The 27,871-nt window shown below is 34.6% G+C and overlaps 1 protein-coding gene across 1 annotated transcript in view; it reads right to left on the bottom strand.

Annotated features, from left to right (window-relative positions):
• The window catches only part of IQCM (IQ motif containing M), a 350,482-nt gene that overhangs the window by 263,149 nt on the left and 59,462 nt on the right, over window positions 1–27,871 (bottom strand). The window contains exons 5-6 of the mRNA XM_060298710.1: window positions 10,764–10,789; window positions 3,072–3,127 (exon numbers count right to left, since the gene is read on the bottom strand). Of these exons, the coding sequence (XP_060154693.1) occupies window positions 3,072–3,127; window positions 10,764–10,789 (82 nt within the window). The remainder of the gene's footprint in view (window positions 1–3,071; window positions 3,128–10,763; window positions 10,790–27,871) is intronic.

The raw sequence follows: 27,871 nt of genomic DNA, 5'->3' as shown, positions 1-27,871 counted from the left end.
CTCTGGACTTCATCCCATGTGCCTTTTCCCTTGCTGATTTTGCTTTGTATCCTTTCACTATAATAAAACTTAGCTGTTGATAAGGCTATGTACTGAGTCCCATGAGTCCTCCTAGCAAATCATTAAGCCTGGGGGTGGTCTTTGGGATCCCCAATACAATAATAAAATTGGAAATAAAATAAATGTCCAGTAATGGGAGATTCGTTAAGAAAATTACAAGACATACATACATTGGGTTATTTTTCAATAACAAAAATTTTGCCTATGAAGTTTTTTACATTATATAGAAAATTAAAAATATCATATACCTTATGCTTTAATTATGAACCAAAAAATTTATAAACAACCAACAAATTCATAATTCATATGCTTTTAATTATGAACCAAAAAATTCATAAACAAGACTAAACAAAAATATGCCGAACTGCTAAAACTGATAGCTTCTGGTTTGATCAAATTTTTGTCTGTATTCTTTTCTTTTGTTCCTAATAGGCTGAGTGCGAGGTTCATAAATTCTTCGTAACTGACTCACATTTTGAGGAAAGCTATCCTAATCGTGTTTTCCTCATATTTGCAGTTTATGCATGAGCTAGAATTATTGTGCAAATTCTGGAATGAGAATTAGAAATTCTGGAATGGAATTAGAAAATGAAAATAAGAATCTAATCCCCTATGAAAGATTGTTAATTTTTAGTTATTTCCCCCTGTCTTTGATGATTGGGTGGTAAGAAGATTGAAGTTCATTAATGTTTCATTATCTTTACTGAAAGCTCATTAAAGCAATACATTCAACAGAAGAAAAAAGACTCTGGTGGCAGAAACAAAAGGATAATCATAGTACAGCATTTTAGCCCTGCTTGTGTTTGTATGTTTATTCCAAATGTTTCACTCTATTCAACTCTCCTAGTCATAGCTAGTATCGAGATAGATTGTCACCTTGCATATGTATGGTCATATATAGACCATATATGATTAGTGAAAACTTAAGACTCAATTGCAGGCAGAAAACTGTAGAAAATAAAATTAGAGGTTTGTGTAAGTACAAAGTGATTCACAAAGCCCAAGTCTATAAAGCTACAGTAAGTATCATACATAAATATAACAAACAAGGTTAGTGAAATAAGCTAACAACAAGGACTTTCCATTGTTATGATCAACATTTACAATTTGGTTTTTTAAGGACCAGTCAATTTCAACCTGTCCTTTTCAGTCCTTTAAACCATTATCAGAAAGGAAGCAAAGATAAAACATAAATCAATGTTTCTACTTGTTATAACTACAAGTAAAAGTTTAAATTCTGAGTGGATGATGAAAATTCTGAATATTAATGTGTTAAATGTTATCTATGAAGCTCAGTAGCCATGTGGACCCTGTTTCCATTATTACTAATAAATGAAAATTGACTGTACTAATCAAATATTTCACAGATGCTCTGTCTTCTTACTACTACACATCAAAAGATCAAATTCAACAAAATTTGGTTCTTTCAAGAAACATAATATATATCATTTTAGCATCAACTTTAAGAATAATTGAGGACAAAATTAGGATCATTTCTTAGTGGTTTTACTAACCGCTATGTCCATATATGAATTTTTCCTCTAGTTTAAATGCTCTACTTGCCTTAATCCAAAAGAGTATTGAAGTCCACCTCCACTCATTTGCTTATGCCATGGTGCCCACTTGTGATGGTTAATTTTCATGTGTCAACTTGTCTAGGACACAGTACCTGGATACTTAGTCAAAAATATCTGGATGCTTCTGTGAAGGTATTTTTAGATGAGATTAACATTTAAATCTGCTTTGAGTAAAGCAGATTGCTCTCTATAAGGTAGGTGGGCCTCATCCAATCAGTTGAAGGCCTTCAGAAGAGAGAATTCTGCCAGCAGACTGCCTTCAGACTTGAGATTCAACATCAGCTTTTCCCTGGGTCTCCAGCCTGCCAGCCCATACTGCAGATTTTAGACTTGCTAGCCTCTGTAAAAACTAAACTAATTCCTTAAAATAAATCTCTCCATATATGAGGGGGAGAGGTAGGGGAGAGATTTATTTTTTTAAATCACATATGGAGAAAGAGAGAGAGAAATCTATCTATCCATCTCTCTATCTATCCATCTATCTGTTTAACCCTCTATCTGTCTACCTAGACCTCTATGTACATATATTGATCAATAGACATCTATATCTGTATCTATATCTGTATCTACAGAGAGAGATCCTACTGGTTCTGTTCCTCTCAAGAACCCTGGCCACTATTCCTAACCAGTCTCCACCTTCCCAAAGCACACCCAACTTTCAAGGCCAAGCTGTAATTCCATCATCTTTTTCTCTTCACTCATAAAAGCATATTGGAATTCAAAGGAATGTAACTGGCATGATTACAACAATAATCCTGAATCCATTCTAATTATTTAAAAGGTAAATAATTTTCAAAGTTTTGTCTTTCCAGAATTAAAAAATGTGCCTTGCAATCACCTCCTGATATGATACACCAATGTGAATGGTCATGGAGGCTGAGAGCCACTCATCCCCATCACTGGGACAGAACACAACTTGTATTGTGGGTTACCTTTTGTGTTATAACTCAGCCACAACGCTATAAATTCTTTATAAGACATGGTTGAGGTCTAAAATTTTTTTGTACTCATTATATATCTAGCACAGCATTTTCTATGGTCAGTTTTTAAAACGTTAAAAATGAAAACTTTAATCAATTTCATTGCCTTCAAAATTCAGATGACATCTTTACTTCTATATAGATACTTATACCAAATGTCTTTATTCCTGTAAAAGATGGAAGCAAAAATGATATAACAACTCCGTCTTTACTTGAAGTTTTATCAAAATATGATGAAAAATATGGAATTTGAACAATTACTAGTTATTAGTTGATATTAATAACTTATTAATTTTTAGATGAGATTATGATATTTTGGTGTGCTTTAAAAAAAGATTCCTTATATTTTATAATAAAATTGAAAAATACTTATGGATGGATAGCAAGAAATTTGCTTCAAATAATCCAAACTGAGACGGGAACTGAGTGAGTACATGGATGAAACAGCACTGACCATGAGTTCATAATTACTGGAGCCAGTAATTACTGGATACATATGGATTTGGTATCCTACTCTCTTTATTTTTGTATATATTTAGTTATTCTATAATAAAATGGCTTTCTATCTGTTTATTCTAAAATACATAAATTTTCCAATGCCAAGGAAAGTTTGAATTAAATAGCTGATCATCAGGGAAAGAGAGCAGAACACAGAGCAAAACATAAATAACATACTTTTCTATCTGGCAAAATCTGGTTTGGAAAAGGGGGAAGAACTGAACAATAAGGTGTAAGGAAGCTCAGCTAAGCAAAATCCCCAAGTCCTCACATGGTGGCTTTGTTAACAATATTCTAAAATCCTAGGTCAGAACCTCCCTCAGGTAGAGCAGAGCATCAAAAATTTGTTTACTGTCTATCTTCTCCACTAGAATATAAGTACTACAAGGTCAGTAGCTTTTGTCATGTTCACCAGTGCCTCTCCAGCAATGAGCAGAGCACACATAGTAAGTGCTCAATAAATATTTGTCAGTTATTCCTGAATATAAAATATGCTCTCTCCTGATTACCATCAAAAGACCATAAATTATTAATTATAGGTATTAAACTATTAACATAAAAATTGACATCAAGAGGCTTCCCTGGTGGTGCAGTGGTTAAGAATCTGCCTGGCAATGCAGGGGACACAGGTTCGAGCCCTGGTCCAGGAAGATCCCATATGCCACGGAGCAACTAAGCCGGTGTGCCACAACTACTGAGCCTGCAATCTAGAGCCTGTGAGCCGCAACTACTGAAGCCCGCGCACCTAGAGCCCATGCTCTGCAACAAAATAAACCACTGCAAGAAGAAGCCCGCACACCGCAACGAAGAGTAACCCCCGCTCGCCACAACTATAGAAAGCCCGCGTGCAGCAACAAAGACCCAACGAAGCCAAAAATAAATAAAATTTATAAAAAAAAATTCACATCAAAGATTTAAGTTTTATTTATGTATGCTTCTTCCTGAAAATTATTTATCAGTAACTTACATCTATTTAGTGTATTAAAAATAACTTCTACAAACACCATCTCATTTTAGCCTTATATCCATCAATATATGAAAAGCATAATATATTATGGACAATTAGGTGTTGCCCAAGAATATAAGGTTGGTTTTATATGTGAAAATTAATCAGTGCAATTCACTATATACACTATATATAATATAGTGTATTATATATAGTGTACTATATATAATACATTGAGAGAAAAATCAAATAATATTTAAGTACATGCATAAAAAATCTTCCAAAATTCAACAAGCATTTATGAATAAAAAAATTGTTCTACAGCAAACTACCAAAAATGGAAACTTCAAAATCCTGACAATAGGAACCTACAAAAAACTGTAGCTAATGTAATACATGATGGTGAGATAGTGAATGCCTTCTGCCTAAGATTTGAAACAAGATAGGATATCTGTGATCAGCATCATGCTAGAATTCCTAACCAGTGCAATAAAACAAGACAAAGAGAAAAAAACAAAAAGACATACAATTTGGAAAGAATAAAGTAAAACTACCTTTATTCAGAATGACATGACCATGTATGTAGTAAATTCTAATGAATCAGAAAGAAAACAATGAATTTTAGTAATGCTGCAAAGTACAAAGTCAATTAAAAAATCGATTGTATTCTATATAGTACCATAAACAGAAAAAGGAGTTAAAAATCAGTATCATTTGCAAGAGCTTCAAAAATCAAAGCATTAAGGATAAATTTAACAAATAGCATATAAATATAAAATGTATATTTTAAAAAAAATATTGCTGAGAGATTAAAGACTTAAACAAATGAAGAGTTATACTGCGTTCATGGATTGAAGACTTAATGTTAAGATTGTTGTTCTATATCCTTCAACTGATACATAGATTCAAAACAATGTCAATTATAATCACAGCCATCTTTTTTTCTGGAAATTGACAAAATAACTTAAAATTTTATTTGGAAAGGCAAAGGAACAAAAATAGTAAAAACAATCTTGAAAAGGAAAAAAATCTGGAGGATATACACCACTTGACATCAAGATTTACTATAAAGCTACAGGAATAAGATAATGAGGTAGTGAAACAGAGTAAACAGACCTCAAATAGATGTGTACAAATATAATCAAAAATTTTGACAAAGGCACAAAAGCAATTCAATGGAGAAAGAAACCTCTTCAACAAATGATACTACCTTAAACTATACACAAAAATTAATTTGAAATGGATCATAGGTCCAAACATAAAGGCTAAAACAACAAAACTGCTAGGAAAAAAATATAGGTCTTCACAACCTTTAGATCAACAAAGTAATTTTAAAGAAGACACAGAAAGTACAAGTCACAAAGGAAAAAAATGAAAAAACTGGACTTCATCAAAAATAAAACCTTGTGCTAATAAGAAAATGCAAGAAAAAAAGGCAAGCTACTGAGAGTAAATATTCATAACACATGTGAGTAAGTATTCATAACACATGACAAAGGACCTAAATCCCAGAATATATATAGACTCTTGCAATTCAATAACAGAAAGACAAATGACTCTATTTTTAAAATGGGCAAAAGACAGAGTCACTTCACAAATGGAGATCTACAAATGTAAAACACGCATGTGAGAAAGTGCTCAGCATCATTAGTCATCAGGCAGAGGAATGCAAATTGAAACCCCAATGAGCTACTCCCACTGAAATGGCTAAAATGAAAGGGACTGACAACAACAAATGTCAGAGAATGTGGAGCAACTGGAAGGCCAATGGAAATGCAAATTGGTACCACCACTTTAGAAAACTTTCTCATTTCTAAAATAGTTAAACATACATCTACTCTGTGATCCATTAATTCTGTATCCAGGTGTCTAAGAAAAATAAAAACACATGTCCACACAAATACTTGTACACAAATATTAATGGAAGCTTTACTTATAACAGCTAAAAACTAGAAACAATTCAGATGTCCATTAACAGGAGAATGGATAGATACATGTGGTATTGTCAAACAGTTGACTACTAGTCAGCAATAAAAAAGAATGGACTACTGATACTTGCAACAACATGGATAAATCTCAAAAACATTATGCTAAATGAAAGAAGTCAGACAAGAAAACATACATAGTATATGACTTCATTTATATGAAATTCCTAAATTTCCAAAACTAAACAATGACACTGGGAATCAGATCAGTGTTACTTCTAGAGGCGGAGAGTGGGGCAGGGGTAGACTGACTGAGAAGTGGCAGACAGGAACTTTCTGAAGTGATAGAAATGCTGTGTCTCAGTATCTGTTCCCCAAAACTCACTGAATGGTACATTTGAGATAAGACCATTTCACTACTGTAAATTATATTTAAGTAAAAAAATAAAGACAAGTTAAATATTCTACGTATCTTCTAGTAGTATCTTCACATGAGCAATTTATATTATTCTTGTTATGGTGCCAAATCAAATTTGAGTTATAGTCCTAAAAGGTTAAAAGCTCCTCCTATATATCTTAAAGGTACTTTCTAATTTGAAGTTCATCTTGAGAATAAATAATTCACAAAACAAATTAGAGTATTTCAAAATCTAAATAGCCAAGTGGTTTTCCTGGGACTAAGCTCTTACTTTTCTCACTGGGAAATGAACTAAATTCAAAAATAGTTTTCTATATGTTGCACTGAGGTGGTTTCCTGTTGAGAATAAGAATTCCTGTGGATATTTTAAATTCATTAGTATGAGACTTTTTTAACTTTAGACCTTCTGCAATGTTATGTTGTGATTCAAGTATTAATACTCCATTCTAAAAATAGTAATCAGAGTTTAGTACTTCACAATTTACAGTTAACTTCTACAAAAACAATCTCATCTGATTCTTATATCCACCATGAGAAATAGATAAAGAGGGATTTCCCTCACTCATTATAAATAAGACAAAACTCTGGTTTTTTTCTTCTTTTACTCTTCTTATCATGAGTGAAATTCCTGTGAGTTTGTTTAACTGTTTTCCTGTTAAATTCTAACCACATTTTTCTATCTCTATACATCTCCATTTAAGGCTTTTTCCTTAGTTAAGATCCTCACTTTTCCTAAATAAATTATCCTTTTTATCAAACTTTTTTTTCATTTTGAGGCCTATCTTGGGATACAAAAGCAATTTTAATGGAGCCAAGAATACAGTAAAAGTTTTTTAACAACCTTGAGAAAATATTTGTTCTCACTTTCACTGATTATTAAAAACCTAACTCTGACAAAAACAAAACAATAAAAAAAGAAAACAGAATTATAACTATAAAGAATAATATAAAATGACTCTAATTTTATTTAGCCATTTTACTTACTAATTTCCTCTGTAACAATTTACTAATTCTAATGAGAATTATTTTTAAAAGACTCTGTATTAGAATCACACACAAAATTCTATTTTTAATCATGTATTATTTCAGAAACACTAAAAATTGAAAAAAAATTGTGAATACTATTTTAAAAATTCATGTTCTACAAGATTAACTGTGGAAAAACACTTTCATTCACATGAAAATGATTAGGGGCAATTAAGATCATGAAAAACATAAGATTTCTTTCTAAAAGTCTGTTTTTCTTTCTTGTAAAGTGATAAATTATATCCTTTTTTAAAACACAATAAGAGAAAATGCATCAGTCATTTAAATATTTTTCAATACATTCCCAAATCAAGTTTTGCCCCACAGAGGAATTTAAGTCAAAAATTAGAAACCCAGAAAAAGAAAACTTTCTAACATTCTATTTTCCTTATTTCCATGTTTTAGCCTTCTATTCCTTAAGTCAGATAAGCTTGCAAAATATACTATGACATACATGTAATTTACTATGGTCATGAATCATTAATTCTAATTTTTAAAACTTATACCAGAGAAAACTACCTTAGGTGTAAGAAAGGGATTATAAATCTAGTTGGAAAATTGCCTTTAAAAGGGTTTGGGGCCAGGTTAAAAGAATAAGATCTTGCTTTTTGTATTCTAAAAATTAATTCAAAGTTCACTGTAAGTAAATGGACTAACATTAAGATTTTGGTTGTTCATGGACAAAGTCAAATTCACAGTGTGTATATTCAAGAAGAAATATTTCAAGCAGACAATAAGAGAGAGAGAAAAAAAAAAAACACTTTCAGAAAATGCTCTCACAGAGATTTCCTTTATGGAACTGATGGTACAAGTCATTACCATGACATTTAATAAATGGCACTTTTTGACTTCAAGTCAAAACCACCTTGGCTTTTGTTTGTAAGCAATAGAATTGTAGCATATTTTGCCAACATAGTTTCAAAACCTCATGTTTAAAAGATTCATATGCATGAAATGCTTGAAAGAAACATCCCTTATATACACTGTATTTCCCAGTGGACACAGTGTAGCACAAACTGATAAAAATTAAGGGTCAAAAAATAGGAAATCCATTTTCATACCCATTGGTGTGTAATTAAATAGATTCTTTGAATACTTGCTATAAATTAGTTCCAACTTAAAAGCAATGGAATATTTTACCTTTTGCAAAGCATTCAGGAATGACTAAAAGTATCCTTTTCCCCCTTTAGCAAAGAAGGGATATTCTGCGATCTCAACAGTTACTGCCTTCATCTGTCTAAACTATAAACCCATCTCATGGACTGCATAAGAAAATTTGGAGCTCCTTCAAAGCTCAATCATCCAAATACAACAGAGATTCTCATTGGTTTAAAGTACATTTTAGAACATAAGAATATCGTTCCAGGATGTTAAATTTGAAGAATGACTGACTTTGGTTTCCCTGTGGGTTAGGACACAGTAATGAATAGTTCTCCTCAGACTTAGGACAGATTCAAAAATATATTGAAGGACACAAACATGTCTCCCAGTCCATAAAATTTGTATCACCCTTTGCCTTATGTATTAGAGAAAACATATCAAGTTTTTTTCTTAATTAGGAATAATAAATGTGATGGTTACCTAGCAGAACTCACACATAACATAGTATCTGCTCTAGAGGGGTGTATGTTCTAAGACATATATATCCAATAAGAATCAGTAGCCTATAGATAAGTGCTTAGTTTTTTTTCTTACTTTTTTAACTTTTTTTCAAATCAAAACTGTTATTTACCACAGTTACACTCTATCAGGCAAGCAATACTTAACTAAACATAGAAAGATAACATAGCATGGCTTTCATCAGGACGAAACTAATTGTTACACCTAGTATTTTAGTTCAGTACATGGTTTTGTCATCTGCAACCTCAGCAGATATTTATCTCATATTTACTAGATGCAGCTAAACAATGGATGCTTATGGTGTGGCAGGCATGTTGAGAACACAAGATGTTGAGAACACAAGATGAACAAGACAGCCCCAAGCTTTGAGAAATACACAGTCTAGTAGGGAAAAATAAACAAAGACAACTCACCACCACTTTGTACTAAGTGTTTAGTAGATTTATCTGTGGAGGCTCACTCAGAAACAAAGCAACTCTAGGGGCAGCTTCACTGGTAAGGGGACCCTCAAGGATGGTAAGTGGGTCTAACGTGGAGTCGAAGAGTTTCTGTCCCTTAGAGGAATTAGGGCTCTGAGTCCTACATTCTCAGGACACTCAAATCCTCTTTGGAGATCCCTGAGACTTAAGTCCAGAGAACTGTTTAGGCAGACAGTAGAGTGTAGGTGAGAGAACGCAGCCGAACTAGAAGTTGCCCACAATACCCTGCAAGGCTGCTCAGGCAGAACAAGACTGGGCTGTCAGGAGCCTCTCAAGAAACCTAACAAATTGTTTAACACTGTGCCATTGTCCTAGTTGTTTTAACTAGAAACTCCAAATAAATCTCTCCAGGGGTTTAGTCCTTCAATTCTTGCTTTAAACCCCAGTTTAAAGACTCTGCCTTCTTCATAATTTTATAATACACAACGAGATCTTCAGAACCTATCCTTTGTCCCTAATGGCCTCTGCAGTGTAAAGTAGTCTAGATGCATGGTGACCAACCATCCCATTTTGCCCAAGACTGCCTCTACTTTAGTACTGAAAGCCTCAGATCCTGGGAACCTCCTCGGTCCAGGGCAAACTGAGCCAGTTGGTCACCCTAAGATGTCCCACTCCCAAGCCTCTAGCAGAATAGATACTCAGCCTTGCTTTTCCTGGTGAAGCTGATCTTTTAAAAATCTACTGTTGTAAAAGTGTAACATACATAGAGGAAAGTACACTAAATGTTATATGCACAGATTTTAACAAAGAGTGGAGCACTTAGTACCAGAAACAATATATTTGCCCCACCCCAGAATGCTTCCTTCCCAATCAAAGTACTTTCCCTCTCCCAAGACCTAACTACTTCCCTGACTTTTCTATTAAACATTTGTGTCTTTTTTTATAAATGTACCAATAGTATTAAAATATAACGCTTAGTTTTACCTTTTTATTTGAACGCGATCTACCAAAATACTTCTGTGTTTTGCTTTTAGTGCTCAACATCATATTTATAAAATTCATCCATGTTGCTGCATGTAGATACAGGTTGTCCGCTCTCTTGCAATATACTCTTCCCTTGGATTTACCGTGATTTATTCATCATTGTGCTGTTGATGACATTTGAATTGTCTCCAGCCTGGAGTTATTACAGACCATGCTGCTATGAACATTCTTTTTTATTTTTTTTAATATTTATTTATTTGGCTGTGCTGGGTCTTAGCTGCAGCATGTGGGATCTTTAGTTGTGGCATACGGGCTCTTAGTTGCAGCATTCGGGATCTAGTTCCCTGACGAGGGATGGAACCCAGGCCCCCTGCATTGGGAGCATGGAGTCTTAACCGCTGGGCCACCAGGGAAGTCCCTGAACATTCTTGTATGTGCCTCCTAATTTATGTGTGTCAGAGGTTCTCTAATGCAAGTCTATGGATTAGGAGAATCCTCATCATCTGGGAACCCAAGAGAAATGCAGATGCTCAGGTCCCAACCCAGACTTACTAAATCAGAATATTCATCTTACCAAGATTCATCTGCACATTAAAGTCTGTGTGGAAACTATGCAGTACAGGGTGAGAGGCACTGCTCTACAGTGAGCTAAGGAGTGGAATCACTACCATTAAGCTTTACTTGACACCAGTAAGGGTATGAGCATCCGCAGCCTTCAACATCCTCACCAACACTTTGTACTCTCAGTCTTTTAGATCTATAACCATCTGGTAGGTGTGGTCTGGAATCGCCTAGCTTTCCTTTGCATATACCTAATCACCAACAAGGCTGAGCATCTTTGTATAAGTTCATAAGGAATTTGGATTTTAAACTCCCTTTCCAGTCTTTTGTCCAGTTTTCGGCAGGTTGTTTCTCACTTTCGCCCTAGTTTGAAGGAATCTGTTATATACACTAGGTTTTAGAGAACTGTTGGTGATATATATATTGTAATTTTTTTCTCCCACTCTGTGACTTGTCTTATTACTCTTTTTGGTACATTTGATGAATAGAAGTTCTTAATTTTGATATAGGTAAGTGAATCAGTTCTTTCACTTACATTTGGTGATATTGTGTCTTGTTTAAGAAATCCTTTCCTACTCCATGACCTTGGATATATTTCACTATATTGTCTTATAAAATTAAAAGATTAACATTTTTATTAAAATGTTATTCATGCAGAAAATTGAACATAAGAATTCAGTTTAGTAACTTTTCACAAACATCCTTGTTAACTATGACTAGATTAAGAACCAGAACATTTCTAGCAATCAGAAGCTCCCCTAATATTCCCCTTCAGTCACTACTCGCCAAGAGTGAGGTGATGTGAAATAGTTGTCTAGTTGTGCTTTTTTCTGTAAGGATATTTATTCTAGTACAATGTATTGAAAATTCCCTTTTCTTCCCATGCATATGTAGTGCTACCTCTTTGGTATATCATGTATTTTTATATAAGGTATAGATCCCTTGGCAAACTCACAGCCCTAGCTTGGCCTGGTGATCACTGTCTGACAGCCCTAGAAATAGAGACATCACACTCCAGACCTCCTGTCCACACTGGCTCTCCAACTCGCTCTGCTCATCTATCCTTGCCCAAAGTGGACACCAGGCCCGCCAGGCCTCTCACCCACAGCAGCATGCCCACTTCCCCTGCATGCCTGCATGCCTGGTGTCTGTCCTTAACTGAGGCTCGCATGCAACTCAGAAGGCTGCTTCCTGCTCACCCAGTAACTGTAGACCAGCTATGGTCCAGCCACACAGGGAACTTCTCTGCCTGCAACAGGCTGCAACTACACCTTCTCCAGTCTTGGGGAGGGAGGTCCCTTCCAAATTCTTCCATCTCTGCATACTCTCCTTCAGCCTTAAAATACCCTATAGAATTCACTGACATCTCTTTTACCATGTCTTAATAACTCTTTATATTAAATTTCCCCAGTTTAAATCACTATGTAGTACATGTCTCCTGATTAGACTTAGAATAAAATAAATCCTTTATATTTCTGAAATATAAATTTTTAACATCCCCTGAAATATAATATTAATTTATCCCTTGAATCCTTGATAGACTTTACCAGCAGAATCATTTGCCCTGGTAATTTGGGGAAAAATATTTTTCACAAAGATGTACTTTCTTCAATAATTGCAGAAGTCTTCAGGTTTTCTATTGTTTTGTTAAGTTAGTTAGGGTAGTATATATTTTTCCAGAAACCTTCTTATTGTGTATAAGTTCTCAATATTCCCTTTCTTTTTCTGTTAAGTCTATTTCTATAGTGATATCACCTTTTATATTCTTAATATTGATAAAAGGATAAAAATATATATACTATGTAAACAGAAGTCAAAAGAAAGCTGAAAAACCTTTTACTTCAACTTTTCTATAGTCTATATTTTAAATGTATCTCAAAAACAACATATAGTTGATTTTTTTCACCCTATACTCTGAAATTCTTTGACTTTTAACTGGAGTATTTTGTTCATTTTTGTTCAATGTATGTGATAATAATTATAGATGAATATAAACAATAGTAATTTTTTACTTGTATCTACCTTCTAATTTTCATTTTCTATTTTACCACGTTCCTTTCCTCCCTCTTCTTGCCCTCATTTGTGTTATGTACTATGCTTAATGCTATTTTTAACTACTAGTTTAAAAGTTACACAATTATGAAAGTGATATTCTAGATATTAAAAAGTGAATACTTAACAAAAACTCTTCAGATATTGCCTCTGCCATATCCCTTAGATGGGATATCCTCTCCCTCTTGGACTCTGATCATTGGGATATTAGATCTCTTCATAGTATTTTCATAGTATCATTCTTGCCTTCTCTTCTGTATTTTGCAACTTGTCTTTCTATGTTGCATTCTGGATAATTTCTTCTAACCTTACTATCATTTCACTGGTTATCTCTTCTGCTGTAACCAATATGCTACCAAGTATGCCAATATAGTTATTGTGCTTTTATTTTCTAGAAGTTTTGTTGTTTTAATTTCAAATTTATGTCACTTTTTATAATTTCCTATTCTCTACAGATATTTTCAACTTCTCTTATTTCTTTAAACACACTAAGTATAGTCGTTCTAATATTTGACTGATAATTCCAATATGTGAATCTAAATGAGCCTGTTAGTATTGTGTATTTTTTTAGCTGGTTTTTGTACCTTTTGCATTGTTTCTTTATGTGCTTAGATATTATGGACTCCTTGATCTTCATTGCCCTTAAAAATTAATTTAAGCTCCTTTCATTCAAGAGGGTTTACATTTCCTTCTGCCAGCAGCCTGGGGGCATTTCCAGCTGGAAATCATCTTAACCTAAGTTATAACTTGAGGCTCCCTGACTAAGCTAGGCTATGCATACACAAGGTACAAATCCATGCAAGACCCTGTGAGTGGCCACAACTCCTCAGGGAATGTTTCTTTTTTCACATTTTTAAAACGTTTTTGCTTTGGTTGGAGAAGAAATGGGATACATCCTAGATTGCTCTTACTGGCTTAATGTAGGTAGGCTCTTTTATAAAAGTCTCCAACATGGACAGGCCCTGAACCTTGACTCTGTCCTCCTTACATACACGCTTCCTCTTCCCAGGTGTCCAGTATCACAATGCTTTCATGGCATAAACAAGTTTCCCACTCGAATGTTCTGCTTCTCACTCTGGTTAATAGGTGGTCAATCAAAAATTGACCAGTGGAGTTCTCCACTGTCTTTTTAGTTCTTCAGTGATTTTTAAGATAATTTAAAAACGTAATTTATTTAAATTTTTTTTTATTTCAAAATGGATGATTTACCCAAATAACATTTCTCTCCATTAACTGAAATAAATACCTCGTTAGAATTATTAAAGCCAAAATTTAATAGATTTTGTTACGCACAAACTAAAACAAGATACTATTCCAATATCCACAGTTCCTTGGCTAAATAACACTTTTTTAATAGTTTTATATAAGTATTTATCTGTCCATAAGTAGATAATTAAGCAATGTTGGCCTATATTTCTATCTCCTGAAATAATAATCACTGGCAGGTCTCCAAACACCTTTTTCCCAACTTAACAAAGACACAAATTTAAACACAGTATTAAAATAAGGAAATCAATATGTCTCAATGGTTCAATATAGCTGTTATAAAAAGCACAATGTGTTTTTAAGAATACTTTAGATTTGTTTCACAAAAATATTACTTATCTGTTAAAAAATAAATTGTGAGTTATAACAATCAGCTAATCCATTCTCTACCAAAAGATACTACCCCACATGTTATGGGTTAAATTGTGTCCTCCAAAAAGAAATGTTGAAGTCCTAAACACCAAATATCTCAGAACGTCATCTTTTTGGAAATAGGGTCATTGCAGACATGGTTAGTTAAATTCAGATGATGTCATACTAGAGTAGAGTGGGCCCTTAAATCCAGTATGACTCATGTCCTTATGAGAAGAGGAGAGACACACAGACCTAGTAGAACAGAGCTATGTGAAGTCAGAAGCAGAGATTGGAGTCATGCTGCCACAAGCCAAGGAATGCCTGGAACTATCAGAAGCTGGAACAGACAAGAAAGGGTCCCCCCTAGAGGCTTCAGAGGGAGCATGGCCCTGCCAACACTTTGGGTTTGAACTACAGCCTCCAGAACTGTGAAAGAATAAATTTCTGTTGTTTTAAACCACTCAGGTTGTGGTAATTTGTTATGGCAGCCCTAACAAATTAATACACCCTATTAAAATGTTATGTTTAATTTTACTCATCAGTAACTTCTGAAGAAATTATAAGACTATCATTTAACATAAAAGTACAGATAGGTAATAATAAGAGCTTTGTGTTGAACATTAATGTATGAACTGCAGATTTTTCAGGGAGGCTTGCTTCTTGGCATTTGCTTTAGTTACTCAAAATATTATCATGCCTTTTCATTTGTAAATTTTGGGGTAAAAATATAGTCTTTACCCCTTCTTCTCTTAGAAACAGTCCAAAAATAATAATAAAAATGAAAAAATCAGAAAAGCAAATTCCTGAGATGAAATGAGAAGACATCCACAACTCGGAAGCACATTATCCAAGAAAGAGCTTCCAAATACACATGAAAGTTAAATGAGAGTGGAAGAAAGGGCAGTTAAAGATGCCCATGGTTGCAGATCTCAGACAATGCAGAGAATAGCTCGCTACGACAAGTAGCCACAACCCGAGGAGCGAATCCCTTCGGAAGAACGGAACTGAGGTGCTTATTCTGACAGCAGAAGCACCATGGACCACGTTCTTACAAGGTCTCAAGAAGTCAGGAAAGGGGGCTGAATGAGGAATCACACAGAGATAGGGCATATTTTCAGGACTCAACCTCCTTGTTGTGGGGGTAAGGAGAGACAGCAATGTGAGCTGTCCCTCAGAGTGGGCACAGAATGGCTGAGCGGGAAGTAGAGGCTAAAGGAACTCATATACAAACAGGGACCTGTGTCATTAGTGGTGTCTCCCATTAATCTGGAAAACTGCTCTGACCCCTGACATACACAAACCTCCAAAACTCCTACAAGTGGCTGGCACAGGAAGAACTCACCACAAAGTGAGTAATGAAAAAAAAAAAAAAAAAAAAAAGGTATACAAAAAATACTGCAGAAACAAATAAAATGGAAAAGATGCTAAAAAATATGATGGATAAATACCACAAGAAAAATGTCTCCAGGGGTAACAAAAGGGATGAAAACTATTGCCACAAACAATGTAAACATTTTGACCAAACATATTGCCTAAGGTTTTTGGAGGGAAAAAAAGGTAATTGTTTCTATTAAATAACTCCCCCCCTGCAAAGGAATGTAAAAGCTGAAGAAAGATATGGTCAGACAATAGAAATACCCATGTGAGTTGATGGAAAGAAATAAAGTCATTTGCAGAAATGAAGGTCTATGTCCTCAAGGGCATTATGCTAAGTGAAATAAGTCAGACAGAGAAGGAGAAATACTGTATGATGTCTCTTATATGTGGAATCTATGAATACATATATGTATATGTATATATATGCTAAGCTCACAGATATGGAGAATAGATTTGTGGCTGCCAGAGGCAGGGGATGGAGGGTGGAAGAAATAGGTGAACTGTTTTTGTTTTTTGTTTAGGTAAATTGAATTTTTTAAAAAAACAGAAATGAAGACTGACTATGGGACACTGAAAACAGGATTGATAGACGAGAACAATGTGAAAAACAATAAAGACTTTAAAAGGATTACAAGAAAATGATACACATAGAGAACAGGCAAAGGAAGAAAAAAGAAAAAAGAACAAAACAATAAAATAAAAATATATTAAGGACATAGTTTCAGGAGCAATTACCAAAATAAAATAAAATTAGGATCTTCAAATTGAAGGACATACTTTATATCAGGAAAAAAACTGTCTCTGTTTGATGCTTATCGAAACATATCTCAGAAACATTATTAGAATGCAGAATTAAAGAATCTTTTGAATAGCCAGGCCAAAAGAACAATACGCCTATAAGAAGCAAAGTCACAAGCTAAAAGGCAGTAGAGAAATGTCTACACATTACTCAAGAAAAATGAGTGTAACGTAAGATTTTTATCCTAGCCTAGATGACACAACTAATAAATAACTAACTGAAATTTTAAGAGGGAAAAGAAGTTGGTAAATGATGTGAGTAGCCGATTTCAACATCATTTATAGTCAAGGCGGAAAAGTACCATTTGGAATTAGTAAACTGCATGATCAAAAAGAGGTATATTTAAAGTATAAGGTATAGAGTAAGAGAAAAACACATATCTAACAAAATCTGGTGGTGGGTTAAAGAGAACGGAGGGAAGAATAAATAGATACACACAAATTCTGTTATTGTTCACAGGAGGGAGTCATAGTTATGTATAAAGAAAATATGTCTTCTACTCATGAAATATTAACTGCTATGGGAATTGACCTCCTGTCACAAACAATGAGAAAATTAGACAAAAGATTTATTATAAATATATGGTAATTAGGAGAGTGTAGTAGTACTCTTCCAAGGCTAGACAAACAGATTGATGGAACAGAAAAAGAGCACAGAAACATACCTATGAATATGTGGACATTTATATGGCAGAGGTGGCCCTGAAGACCACTAGGTAATGAAGGGATTTTTCAGTAAACATTTCTAGGACAATTGAGGGTCTCTATGAGAGGGGAGTGGGGGAGAACGGGGAGGGAATAAAACTCGATCCTCCTCTCACACCTTGTGCAAAAATCACTTCCAGTGTGCTTAAAAACCTAAATATATACATAAAAGCAATAAATAATTTAGAAGATAATAATGGACATTAATTCAATGATAGGTAGCAAAGAATTTCATATTTTAAAGACAAGATACAAAAAGAAATAGTCATAATGGAAACATTGATAATTTTCAATTCCTACTTATCAAGAGACACCATAAAAGAGTATATAAAGACAAACCATGTAAAGCAGAAACTAACACACCATTGTAAAGCAATTATACTCCAATAAAGATGTTAAAAAAAAAAAGACAAACCATGGAGCTGGAGAAATTTTTTCAACACATGCAACTGACAAAGATGCAGTTTATAAAATTTTACAGAGAGTTTTTACAACTTAGTAAGAAAGACACTCAAAAGAAAATTGTAAAAGAAGCAACTAAACAAGATTTTTTTGAAAGAGGAAATCCACATGGCCAAGAAGCATATGTTAAGAATGCTCAATCTCATAAAAAATCAGAGAAATGCAAATTAAAATAAACAATTTTTAAAACACTGAATCCCAACTGATTGGCACAAATTTATGTGTTTAACAATTCTAAGACCTGAAGAGGTTGTGAAACAATGGGAATGTTCATTCTCTGCAAGTGTAAATGTGAATTAGCACTAATCTTGTAATACAGTTTGACATTATTGAGAAGTTGAAGGTATACATAATCACGAACCAGAAAATTCTCTCCTTGGTATAAACCCTAGAGAAAGTCCTACACATGAGCACCAGGAGATATACACAGTATGATTCATAACACTCCTAAAGTGAAAACAGCTCAACGTCCATCAAGAATAGACTAAAAACTTCATGATCTATTCCTAAAATGGTATACTGTACAGCAGTGGAAATAACAAACTACAGTAATATTTAGAAGCATGGACAAATTTTATAAGCAATGTTGACCAAAACAGGTAAAGCACAGAAAATACATGCAGTATGATTTAATTTACATAAATTTTTAAAATATGTACAAATAATTCACCATCACTCTGGATGGTAGAACTAGAGAGAAAAGCACAGACACTATTAACACAAAACTAAAGCTAGTGGTTAACTCTGAGGGGCGAATAAGAGTGTTCTTAGTGGGAAGAGAAATGGTGTGCGTGGAGGGGTGACTACTGGGCACTGACAGTGTCCTATTTTATGAGCTGCATAGTGCTTACACAGGATTAACTGTGTAACTGTGTTAATTCTTCATCACATCATACCAGGTTTTCATTTATTCAGCTGTCTCTCTGTCTGTCATGGTGTGGTTTTATTTGCTATTTAATGTGCTCCCTTGAGCATGAGGACACTGGCTGGGCAAGCACAGACCCACATAGGTGTGCAGGCTGCATACACCCATGGGGCCTTTCTTGCTCCTGCATCCCGACCCGCATCAGGGGCAGAGGGTGGCTGCAGTCACTGGGCTGGAACCTGGAAGTGGGTGGTCAAGACCCCATCCCGGTGGACAGAGAAGGGGCCGGGAGGTGGAACCAACTGGGAACTAAGGCTCCAAGCTTCCAGTGCATGTTCCATTATCCTATCAGACTCACTCACAAACCACAATTTTAAAGGTAAAATTATTAAGAATTTCACAATGGCAACCACAGAGCATTAAGGCCCAAGCACTTACCCCTTCTGAGGGTGTAGTCCTATGTGACTGAAGGGTCGCATACCCATGAAGCCAGCCCCACAACATACATATAATGTTTTCTGTTCATTTCTGCCTGTAGGTTATATTGCACACGCATGTGTGTGAGCCCTTCTATTTCCTTCTGCAAGTCCCAGAGCCCTGGGTCAGGCCTGAGTAGAAGGGAAGTGAGAAGATCTGAAGTCATTGTGTCATTAACGTTTTAAATTGGCTATCAGGCTGAAACTGATTTACCAGAATTGTTCCTATATCTAAATGTAGGCCTCCGTGTTTAAAGGCTGTTTTATAAATTAAGTATTTATAATTAAGATCACAGGCAATTAATTCCACAGCATGCTAAGCAACTGAACGTAATTGTCCTTGGCTCCACTTTTGATGCCAAGAACCTCCTACTCTCTGATTCTAGTTTCTTCCTTTCCACTCATATGTAACTGAAAAAAAGTACTATGTTTGGTGGGGTAATGAATAAGATCTAATAAAAGTGGACACAAATAGATTAAGTCATCTAATATGTGACTTAATTCAATTTCGGAAAAGAAAGGGGGTGAAAGGGAACCAATCAGGTGCTCAGCTTATGATACTTCAACACTTTCACAATAATTCTGAAAGGCAGATACAAATATCTCACCCCTACATAAAAGGACACAGATGTTAGGAAGAGTAAATACCCAATCCAAGGGCATCCAGCTAGTAAGTGGGTATACACATGGTTCTATCTGACTACAAATTTATCCTATTACCTTTCGTTGCTTCCTTTTTCTCTTTTTTAAAACATTTACTGTCCATTTACTATGTGCCAAGCATTATCACAGAAATGAGTGACCGAGATCTGGTGCAGCCCCGAATCCAAGGCTGTGCTGTCAGTATGGTAACAATGTGCCCATGAGCACTTGAAATGTGGCTAGTATGAATTGAGATGTACAGTGTGTTAAATTATGCACAAGATTTCAAAGACTTAGTAAGAAAAAAAAAGATGTTAAATATGTTAATAATTTTTCATACTGATTACATATTGAAATGATAAATTTTGTATATATGCTTTAGGTTAAATAAAAAGTGTGTTTAAAATTTCTTTCAGTTGCTTCTCTTTACTTGTTTAATGTGGCTACTAGAAAATTGTAAATTATAAGTGTTTCTCAAATTTTATTTCGACTGTACATCACTGGCCAAAAGATATTCTCTCAATCTTACTTCAGGATATATAAATGAATTGCCTATCTGTAATTTTAAAATTATAGGTTATAGCTCAAGATTATTTTCAATAAGAAATTTCATATTTGAATCAACTATATTTTGAGATTGTTTGAATAAGAAATATATGTAATTCACTGTGGAATACATCTTCCTCCCACCATCAATATTTATTGACTATATATCCCATCTCTCTTGAGATTTTTAAAATTGGCCTAAAATTAGCTAAAGCGTATTTGTTTTTCTTTTCCTGACAGAGTGTATGGTGAACAGAGAAATACCTGGATTTAAGACACAAGCATGCTTGTAATGGATTGAAAACAGTTTTTACACCCCACAAGTATCTTAGAGATTTCCTGAACACTTTTAATATCATAGCATGCATTCTCCCAGCATGAAAATTTTTGGTTGTTTAGAATTTGTTACATTAAAAATATTTTTCACATTTTCCTAAAAAAGATGAGGCAAGTTGTGTTTTCAGACAATAAAACACTTGTGCTTTTATGAAATGTCTGTTAACATGAGCAGTGGGGCATCATACAAGACAGCTATCTTTCCTATTATATTGTTACATACTGAAAAAGCAATACAAACCAATTTATAATTCAATATAAAGGCAGATGCAGTAACATCATTGATGAACTTTTAAGACTGACTGAAAATGCAATTTAAAAAAGTATGTAGAGTAGTAAGAAACAAAATTTAGACTGTATGGGATCAGATGGACTAAAACTGATTCAAAAATCACACAAATTTACACGAGCTTTCAGTCCATAACATTAAATGTACCACAAAACAGTCATTTTATAAGCTCATTGTATATTGAATCATTCTGTTCTGCCTTGAAATACAGCTTTAAAATATCCTAATTTTAGAGTTATAGAGCAAAATATTCATTGCTACATATAAGACAATATGAACATTTATAAAGCAAAACAGTAAAATGGAACAAGAACTGAGAATCAGAAGCCTGATACTGGTGAGACTTGAGCTAGTTGCAAGCTTCTTGATATTTAGTTTCTTCACCTGAAAGATGAGAAAAGTCAGACTGGCCATGCCTGAAAATCCCATCAGAATCAAGGAGACAACATATAAAAAGAAACTTATTACTAGTATATTATTATATTAAAAAGTAATTTGTTCTATTATTTTATTATACACACCTATCCTTCAGTTAATATTTTGAGTAGGCATTGTGGCAAAAATAATAAAAATATTTTAAATATCTTAAATTTCACTTTTTCAAATCACTTTTATAATCACCTTGGTATAAAATAATAACTGAAATTGCACTAATGAAAGAAAATATTTATGAGAAGGTACTTAATGATTACAGTAGAATTTGGAGAGATAGGTAAGGACAGAATTAAAAGGGCAACTATCAACAGTCTAAATGTACACAAGGCGACTCTCTTAGAAAAACTTGTGGTTACCAAAGGGGATAGTGGGGTGGGGGGGTATAAATTAGGAGTTTGGGATTAACATACACACAGGACTATATATAAAACAGGTAAACAACAAGGACCTACTGTGTAGCACAGGGAACTACATTCAATATCTTATAATAACCTATAATGAAAAAGAATCTGACAAAGAATATATATGTGTGTGTGTATATATATATATATTTGTATAATTGAATCACTTGAAACTAATGCAACATTGTGAATTAACTATACTTCAATAAAAGAAATAAATAAATGTACACAAGACAAGCATCAACTACCTCCCACGCCACCTGTTATGATATAGTGGAAACTTGCATAAAACAATCTATTTAGAGATTTTACTATCTTAGATTTTGTTACTTTAAAAAATCTATTTTCCACTTCTGAAATGGGTTGAGACTCCCTCCCTCCCTCCCTCCCTTTCTTCCTTCAGCTGCCTTCACACAGTGTCAGAAGGCAGGAACAAAGAACATGTCTTTTCCTCCTCTGATACTGAGTGCTATGAACTGAACTGTGTCCCCACAAAACGTATGTGTTGAAGCCCTGCCCACCAATGAGACGGTATTCGGACATGGCATCTTTGGGAGATAATTAGGTTTAGATGAGATCATAAGTATGCGGCCCTCATGATGGGATTAGTGGATAGGAGAAGACCAGAGACTTCTCTCTCTTTGAATGTATGGTTTGAGGAAAGGCCAGGTGAGAAAACAGCTACAAGGCTGCAAGTCAGGAAGAGAGCTCCCATTAGAACCCAATCATGCTGGCACCCTGATCTCAGACCTCCAGCCTCTGGAACTGTGAGAAAATACGTCTGTTGTTTAAGCCACCGAGTGCATAGTATTTTGTTGTGGCAGCCCAAGCTAACTAGTACACTGAGTAAGCCCTGGAGGGGCAGGCAGGTGAAGAAGTTGGAGAGTTTGCTACCCGGGTACGTGGAGGAGAATTCTCTTACAATCACTGGGAAGAAATGAAATGGACATTTATATCCAATTAATGAAAGGAAATTAATAGACTTAATTAGAAAAAAATCAAAATTTGTATAGCCACTAGGTTTTAAAAAGATGCAAAGGGAACAAAATTGGAAGGAAATAAACAAGTTGTTAGTCATGGAGAGGGTGGTGGCACTAATGGACAAGTTTTTTCTTTTCTCCAAATGTTCTTTAGTATGATTATATGTATTTTTATAACAAAAAGAAATGAAAACTAAAAATTTGCTATTGATCTTAATATGAGTCTAATTGTGAGGGTTTCATTTTAAGCGATCTTCACAGGGGAACGAGGACTATTTATAAAACATTTTTTGAGATCTCATGTGTCTTCCACTTTCTATCGGCTATTTTTAAAGAAGGACTGATGTCCTCAAAAAACTCATCCATTTTACTGAGAGAAGACTGCATCACACTTATTAGATAACAATACCATATATAACAGAATTTAGAAAGTGTTCATTGTTATGAGTAAATGCTGAAGTAAAACCAAATAACAAATATTAGGGTCTCAAGGTGCTCAGTCAGAGCTGACCACAGCATGAAGATCAGGAAAATATAGCAATTAATAGAAATTCATGAAATAGACAGCAGTGTACTATAGAGAAATTTGACAAAGCTAAAAATTTGGTTTAAATAAAAAAGAAAACAATAAAGTTAACTGACTTTAGCAAAACTGACCAAAGAGAAACAGGAGGAAGGAAGAGGGGGAGGGAGGAGGAGAGGGAGGTGGGGGAAGAGAGAGAGAGAGAGCGCCTAAATAATTAATATCAAAAATTAAAAAGAAGACATCAGTACAAACGTTACTGTGGACAATTTTATGGCAATACTTTTGACAATTTAGAATATCATTATAAACATAACTTACTAAAACTGAAAGAAGATGAAAACAAGCAAAATTGCAGGTCATTTCTCTCTTCAGTAAAAAGAAAAAACCCTCAAAAGAATATTAGCAAATTGAATTCATATTAGGTTTATTCCAGGGTTGAAGATTAGTTTAACATCTGAAAACCAATGAGTATAATTCACTACATTAAAAGAACAAATGAGGGGTTTCCCTGGTGGTGCAGTGGTTAAGAATTCTCCTGCCAGTGCAGCAGACACAGGTTCGAGCCCTGGTCCGGTAAGATCCCACATGCTGCAGAGCAGCTAAGCCCGTGCGCCACTACTGAGCCTGCACTCTAGAGCCCGTGAGCCACAACTACTGAGCCCGTGTACCACAACTGCTGAAGCCCGCGGGCCTAGAGCCTGTGCTCTGCAACAAGAGAAGCCACCACAATGAGAAGCCTACACACCGCAACAAAGAGTAGCCCCCGCTCACCGCAACTAGAGAAAGCCTGCGCACAGCAACGAAGATCCAATGCGGCCAAAAATAAATAAATAAAATAAATTTATTTAAAAAAAAAGAACAAATGAGGGAAATCATACAATCATCTTAAGAGATAAAGAGAAAATCATTTGATAAAGTACAACATCGATTCATGATAAACTCTTAGCAACCTAGGAACTTTTTAGTATAAGAAGGAGAGTCTATAATAAACACAATACATTATACTTAATGCTAACATATATAATAACTCCTTCTGAGATAGGAAATGAGACAAGAAACCTTCTCACCACTTCTATTTTACATAGTGTAGGAAGTGTTCACTACCACAATAAGGTAAGAAAAAATAAATAAAAGCTCTAGAATAGGAAGGAAAGAACAAAAACTATCATCATTCATGGACAACATGATTGTGTATATAGAAAGTCTAAAATGAGCAATATATACACCAGATAAACTACTAGAAGTAGTAAGTTAATTTATAAAAGCCATAAAGATATAAGGTCCGTGCAAAAAAGATCAACTGGATTTCTATATTCCAGAAAAGGGGGTAGGGATAAAATAAAATTTTACACACCATTTAAAATAGCATCAAAAACATCAAATGCATAGAAATAAATCTTTTTTAAAAATGCAGAATATTATAAAATATTATTGAGACAGTTCTAAGAAGGCCTAAATAAAAGGAAGGATATTTCATATCCATCTGTATTTCATTCTAAAAATTTGTTTTTCTCAATTCTTAATCTACTTGGAGGCAGGTATATCTAAATAAACATTATCTTTAATAATTAATAATAATTATGGCATGGCTTGTGGGGTTAAAGTTTTAAAAAAGAGAACATTGAAATAATGGAAAATGATAGTAAGAAATTCAAAACGGAGGAAGAGCAAATCTAAAGTGCTTCATAGCCCTTTTATTATCCCGGAGAGGATAAGATTTTTGCTAAATTTTACTGTATTTGAATCATAATTTGTATTATTTGTTTATCAAAGACACCTTAAATAAAGTGAAAAGACTAGCCACAATATAATTAACAAAGGATTAGTACCAAGAATGTAACAGAATTCCTCCAAATCTGGGGTGGAAGCAAAGGGATAGAATTTGCAAGAGGCACGGTAGATGATAGTTTCTGTCAATATTATAGTTTTGGGGCTGAGGGATGATTTTATTTGTGTTCATGATAATACTAAATAATACAAAAAATAAATTAAAGAGGGCAATTCATGGACAAGTGATGATAATGCATCATGAAACAGTAATTTCTATTAATCTAATTCTAGATACCTGAGGCCAGACAACAAATACATGCATGTACAATAAATGCTGATAGATACGTAGATAGATAGATAGACAGACAGGAAAACAGAGAAAAGTGATGCCAGTTTTTTTTTTTTTTAAACTAGGAAAGTTCTAGGCCACCAGGAATAAGTATAAGCCCTAAAAAACAAATCACTCTAAGGAACATTAAACCCCTATGGAATCAGGCTTTCTTATATTTTTTGCTTTTATTATTTTTGTCCTTTCCTGGCAGTTCAGCCAGGTTACTAAAGTTATTTTTTTAATATTTAACTAGAAATTTTAGGTGTCCTGTACCCAGAAGTCTCTCCTTACATGGTTGTTCACGATATGCTCAGAAACATGCGTGCACACGTACACACACACACACACACACACACACACACACAGAGCTGTATTTTTTCTAGCTGTAAGTTTTTTATTCAAAATGACAAAAACATATTTGAGCTCCATTGGTGAAAATATTTATTCTGATAAATTAGATAACTTTCCTCATTGAATAGAAAAAATAAACATGAAAATTTTTACCACTCTTTTAGAAAATAAAATAGCAGTTATCTTCATTCATCCAACAAAATATAGTGAGCACCTCCTATGTTCCAGGAATGATTCTGGGTCCAAGGGATTTATTAATGAATTAATCAGTCAAAACTATCTGCATTCATGGAGATTACACTATAGCAGGAGTAGACAAAACCAGATAAGTAAGTAGGCAATATGTCCTGAGGACTTAAATGTTAGAGATCAAAATAAAGCAGGATTGGTAAATGGGGCTGGGTGGGGGGTATAGTTGCTACTATAATAGGCTGGTCAGGGATGGCTTCACTGATCTGAAGGCATCTGAACAAAGCCCAGAATTTGTAATGGAGTGATGCTGTGACGTCTAAGGTAAAGAGCTTTCCAGGCAGAAAACAACATGTACAAAGTTCCTGAGTCAGACATGTTAAGTTCGAAATGCGTAATAAAAACCCAGGCAGAAATGTTGATTAAGCATTTGAATGTGAGCTGGAATTGAGGAGAATGACCAGGCTGGAGATATAAATTTGAGTCATCTGCATATAAATGGTAGTTAAAGCTATGGATTAGATAAAATTACCAAGAGAATGAGTATAGCTCGAGAAAAAATTCAAAAATTAATCTCCAGGCCTATGAACATTGGGGGCCCCCAGACACCCAGTGGGAGTTAAAAAAAATGTTGGAGTTTAGAAGGTAGTCTGGTTGACTGGTAGTGCTCTTCAAAATGAGATTTTGGAACTATTTCAAAGGTCTCTAGGCCATAACTTTCAGAGAATATATATATACACACACACACACACACACACACACACACACACACACACATATATATGTATATGTGTGTGTGTGTGTGTGTGTGTGTGTGTATATATATATATATATATACATACATACATATGTGTATATAGTATGAAAGACACCAAACTCATTGGAGGAGAAGAACTCAAGGAATCAAGAAGCCAATGAGTTACAGAGCTCATTTATTTGGATACCAAAATCACAAAGAGTTATTACAAGACTAGAGCTAGTAAAAGTTACAAGGATCCAAGGGCTAAATTCTTTAGGATATGAGAGAATGGATACAAATCAATAGATTACAGTAGGAAGGAGAGGTAATGAAGGATATCATTTGATGACATGATATTCAAAGCTGGCAGATTTAGTGAAGAGGGAGGGAGAATGGTCTAGAAACATCATGAGGAATAAGGAGATCACCTCACCATCTCCAGTCCCAGAGACATGAAGCATGAGAGAGAGAGAAGACCATCACCTCTTAAGAGAGCAGCAGAGAAATAAATGTCCTGAGGGTTGGGGACAGAGCACAGATTTCAACTAGACCAAGAAGGTAAAAGGAACACTTAGAAGAGGTTAAGGATTCAGGATTTTTGCTGGCTACTGGCTAGCAGTTCAAGGATAACAGTAAACAGGTTTCAGAGGTGGGAAGGGTGAGGGATAAACTCAGAGAAGAAAGACATACAGAATTATATAGATAGTGGGGTTTTGATGATAAGAGTTGACCTGGAAGTCCTTGGTGTCTTGTGGAGACTAATATAGACAGAGTTAAAGGACATATTTAATAAGATTCATCCTGAGGGTCTCAAGGCTGTGAACCTAGCAAGTAGGGAGAGGTAAGAAATCTTGCCAAGAGCAGAGTCTGGGGGGATTGGTCCTCTTCTCTCCTGCCAATGATTATGTAGAGAGGTTTTAATATCTGAGAAGCAGCCATACAGGAAAAGGACATTTTCTAACCTTTC

This window comes from Globicephala melas, chromosome 5 (genome assembly GCF_963455315.2).
Source record: "Globicephala melas chromosome 5, mGloMel1.2, whole genome shotgun sequence".
Classification (NCBI taxonomy): domain Eukaryota; kingdom Metazoa; phylum Chordata; class Mammalia; order Artiodactyla; family Delphinidae; genus Globicephala; species Globicephala melas.
This window is presented reverse-complemented; position numbering and strand designations above follow the sequence as displayed.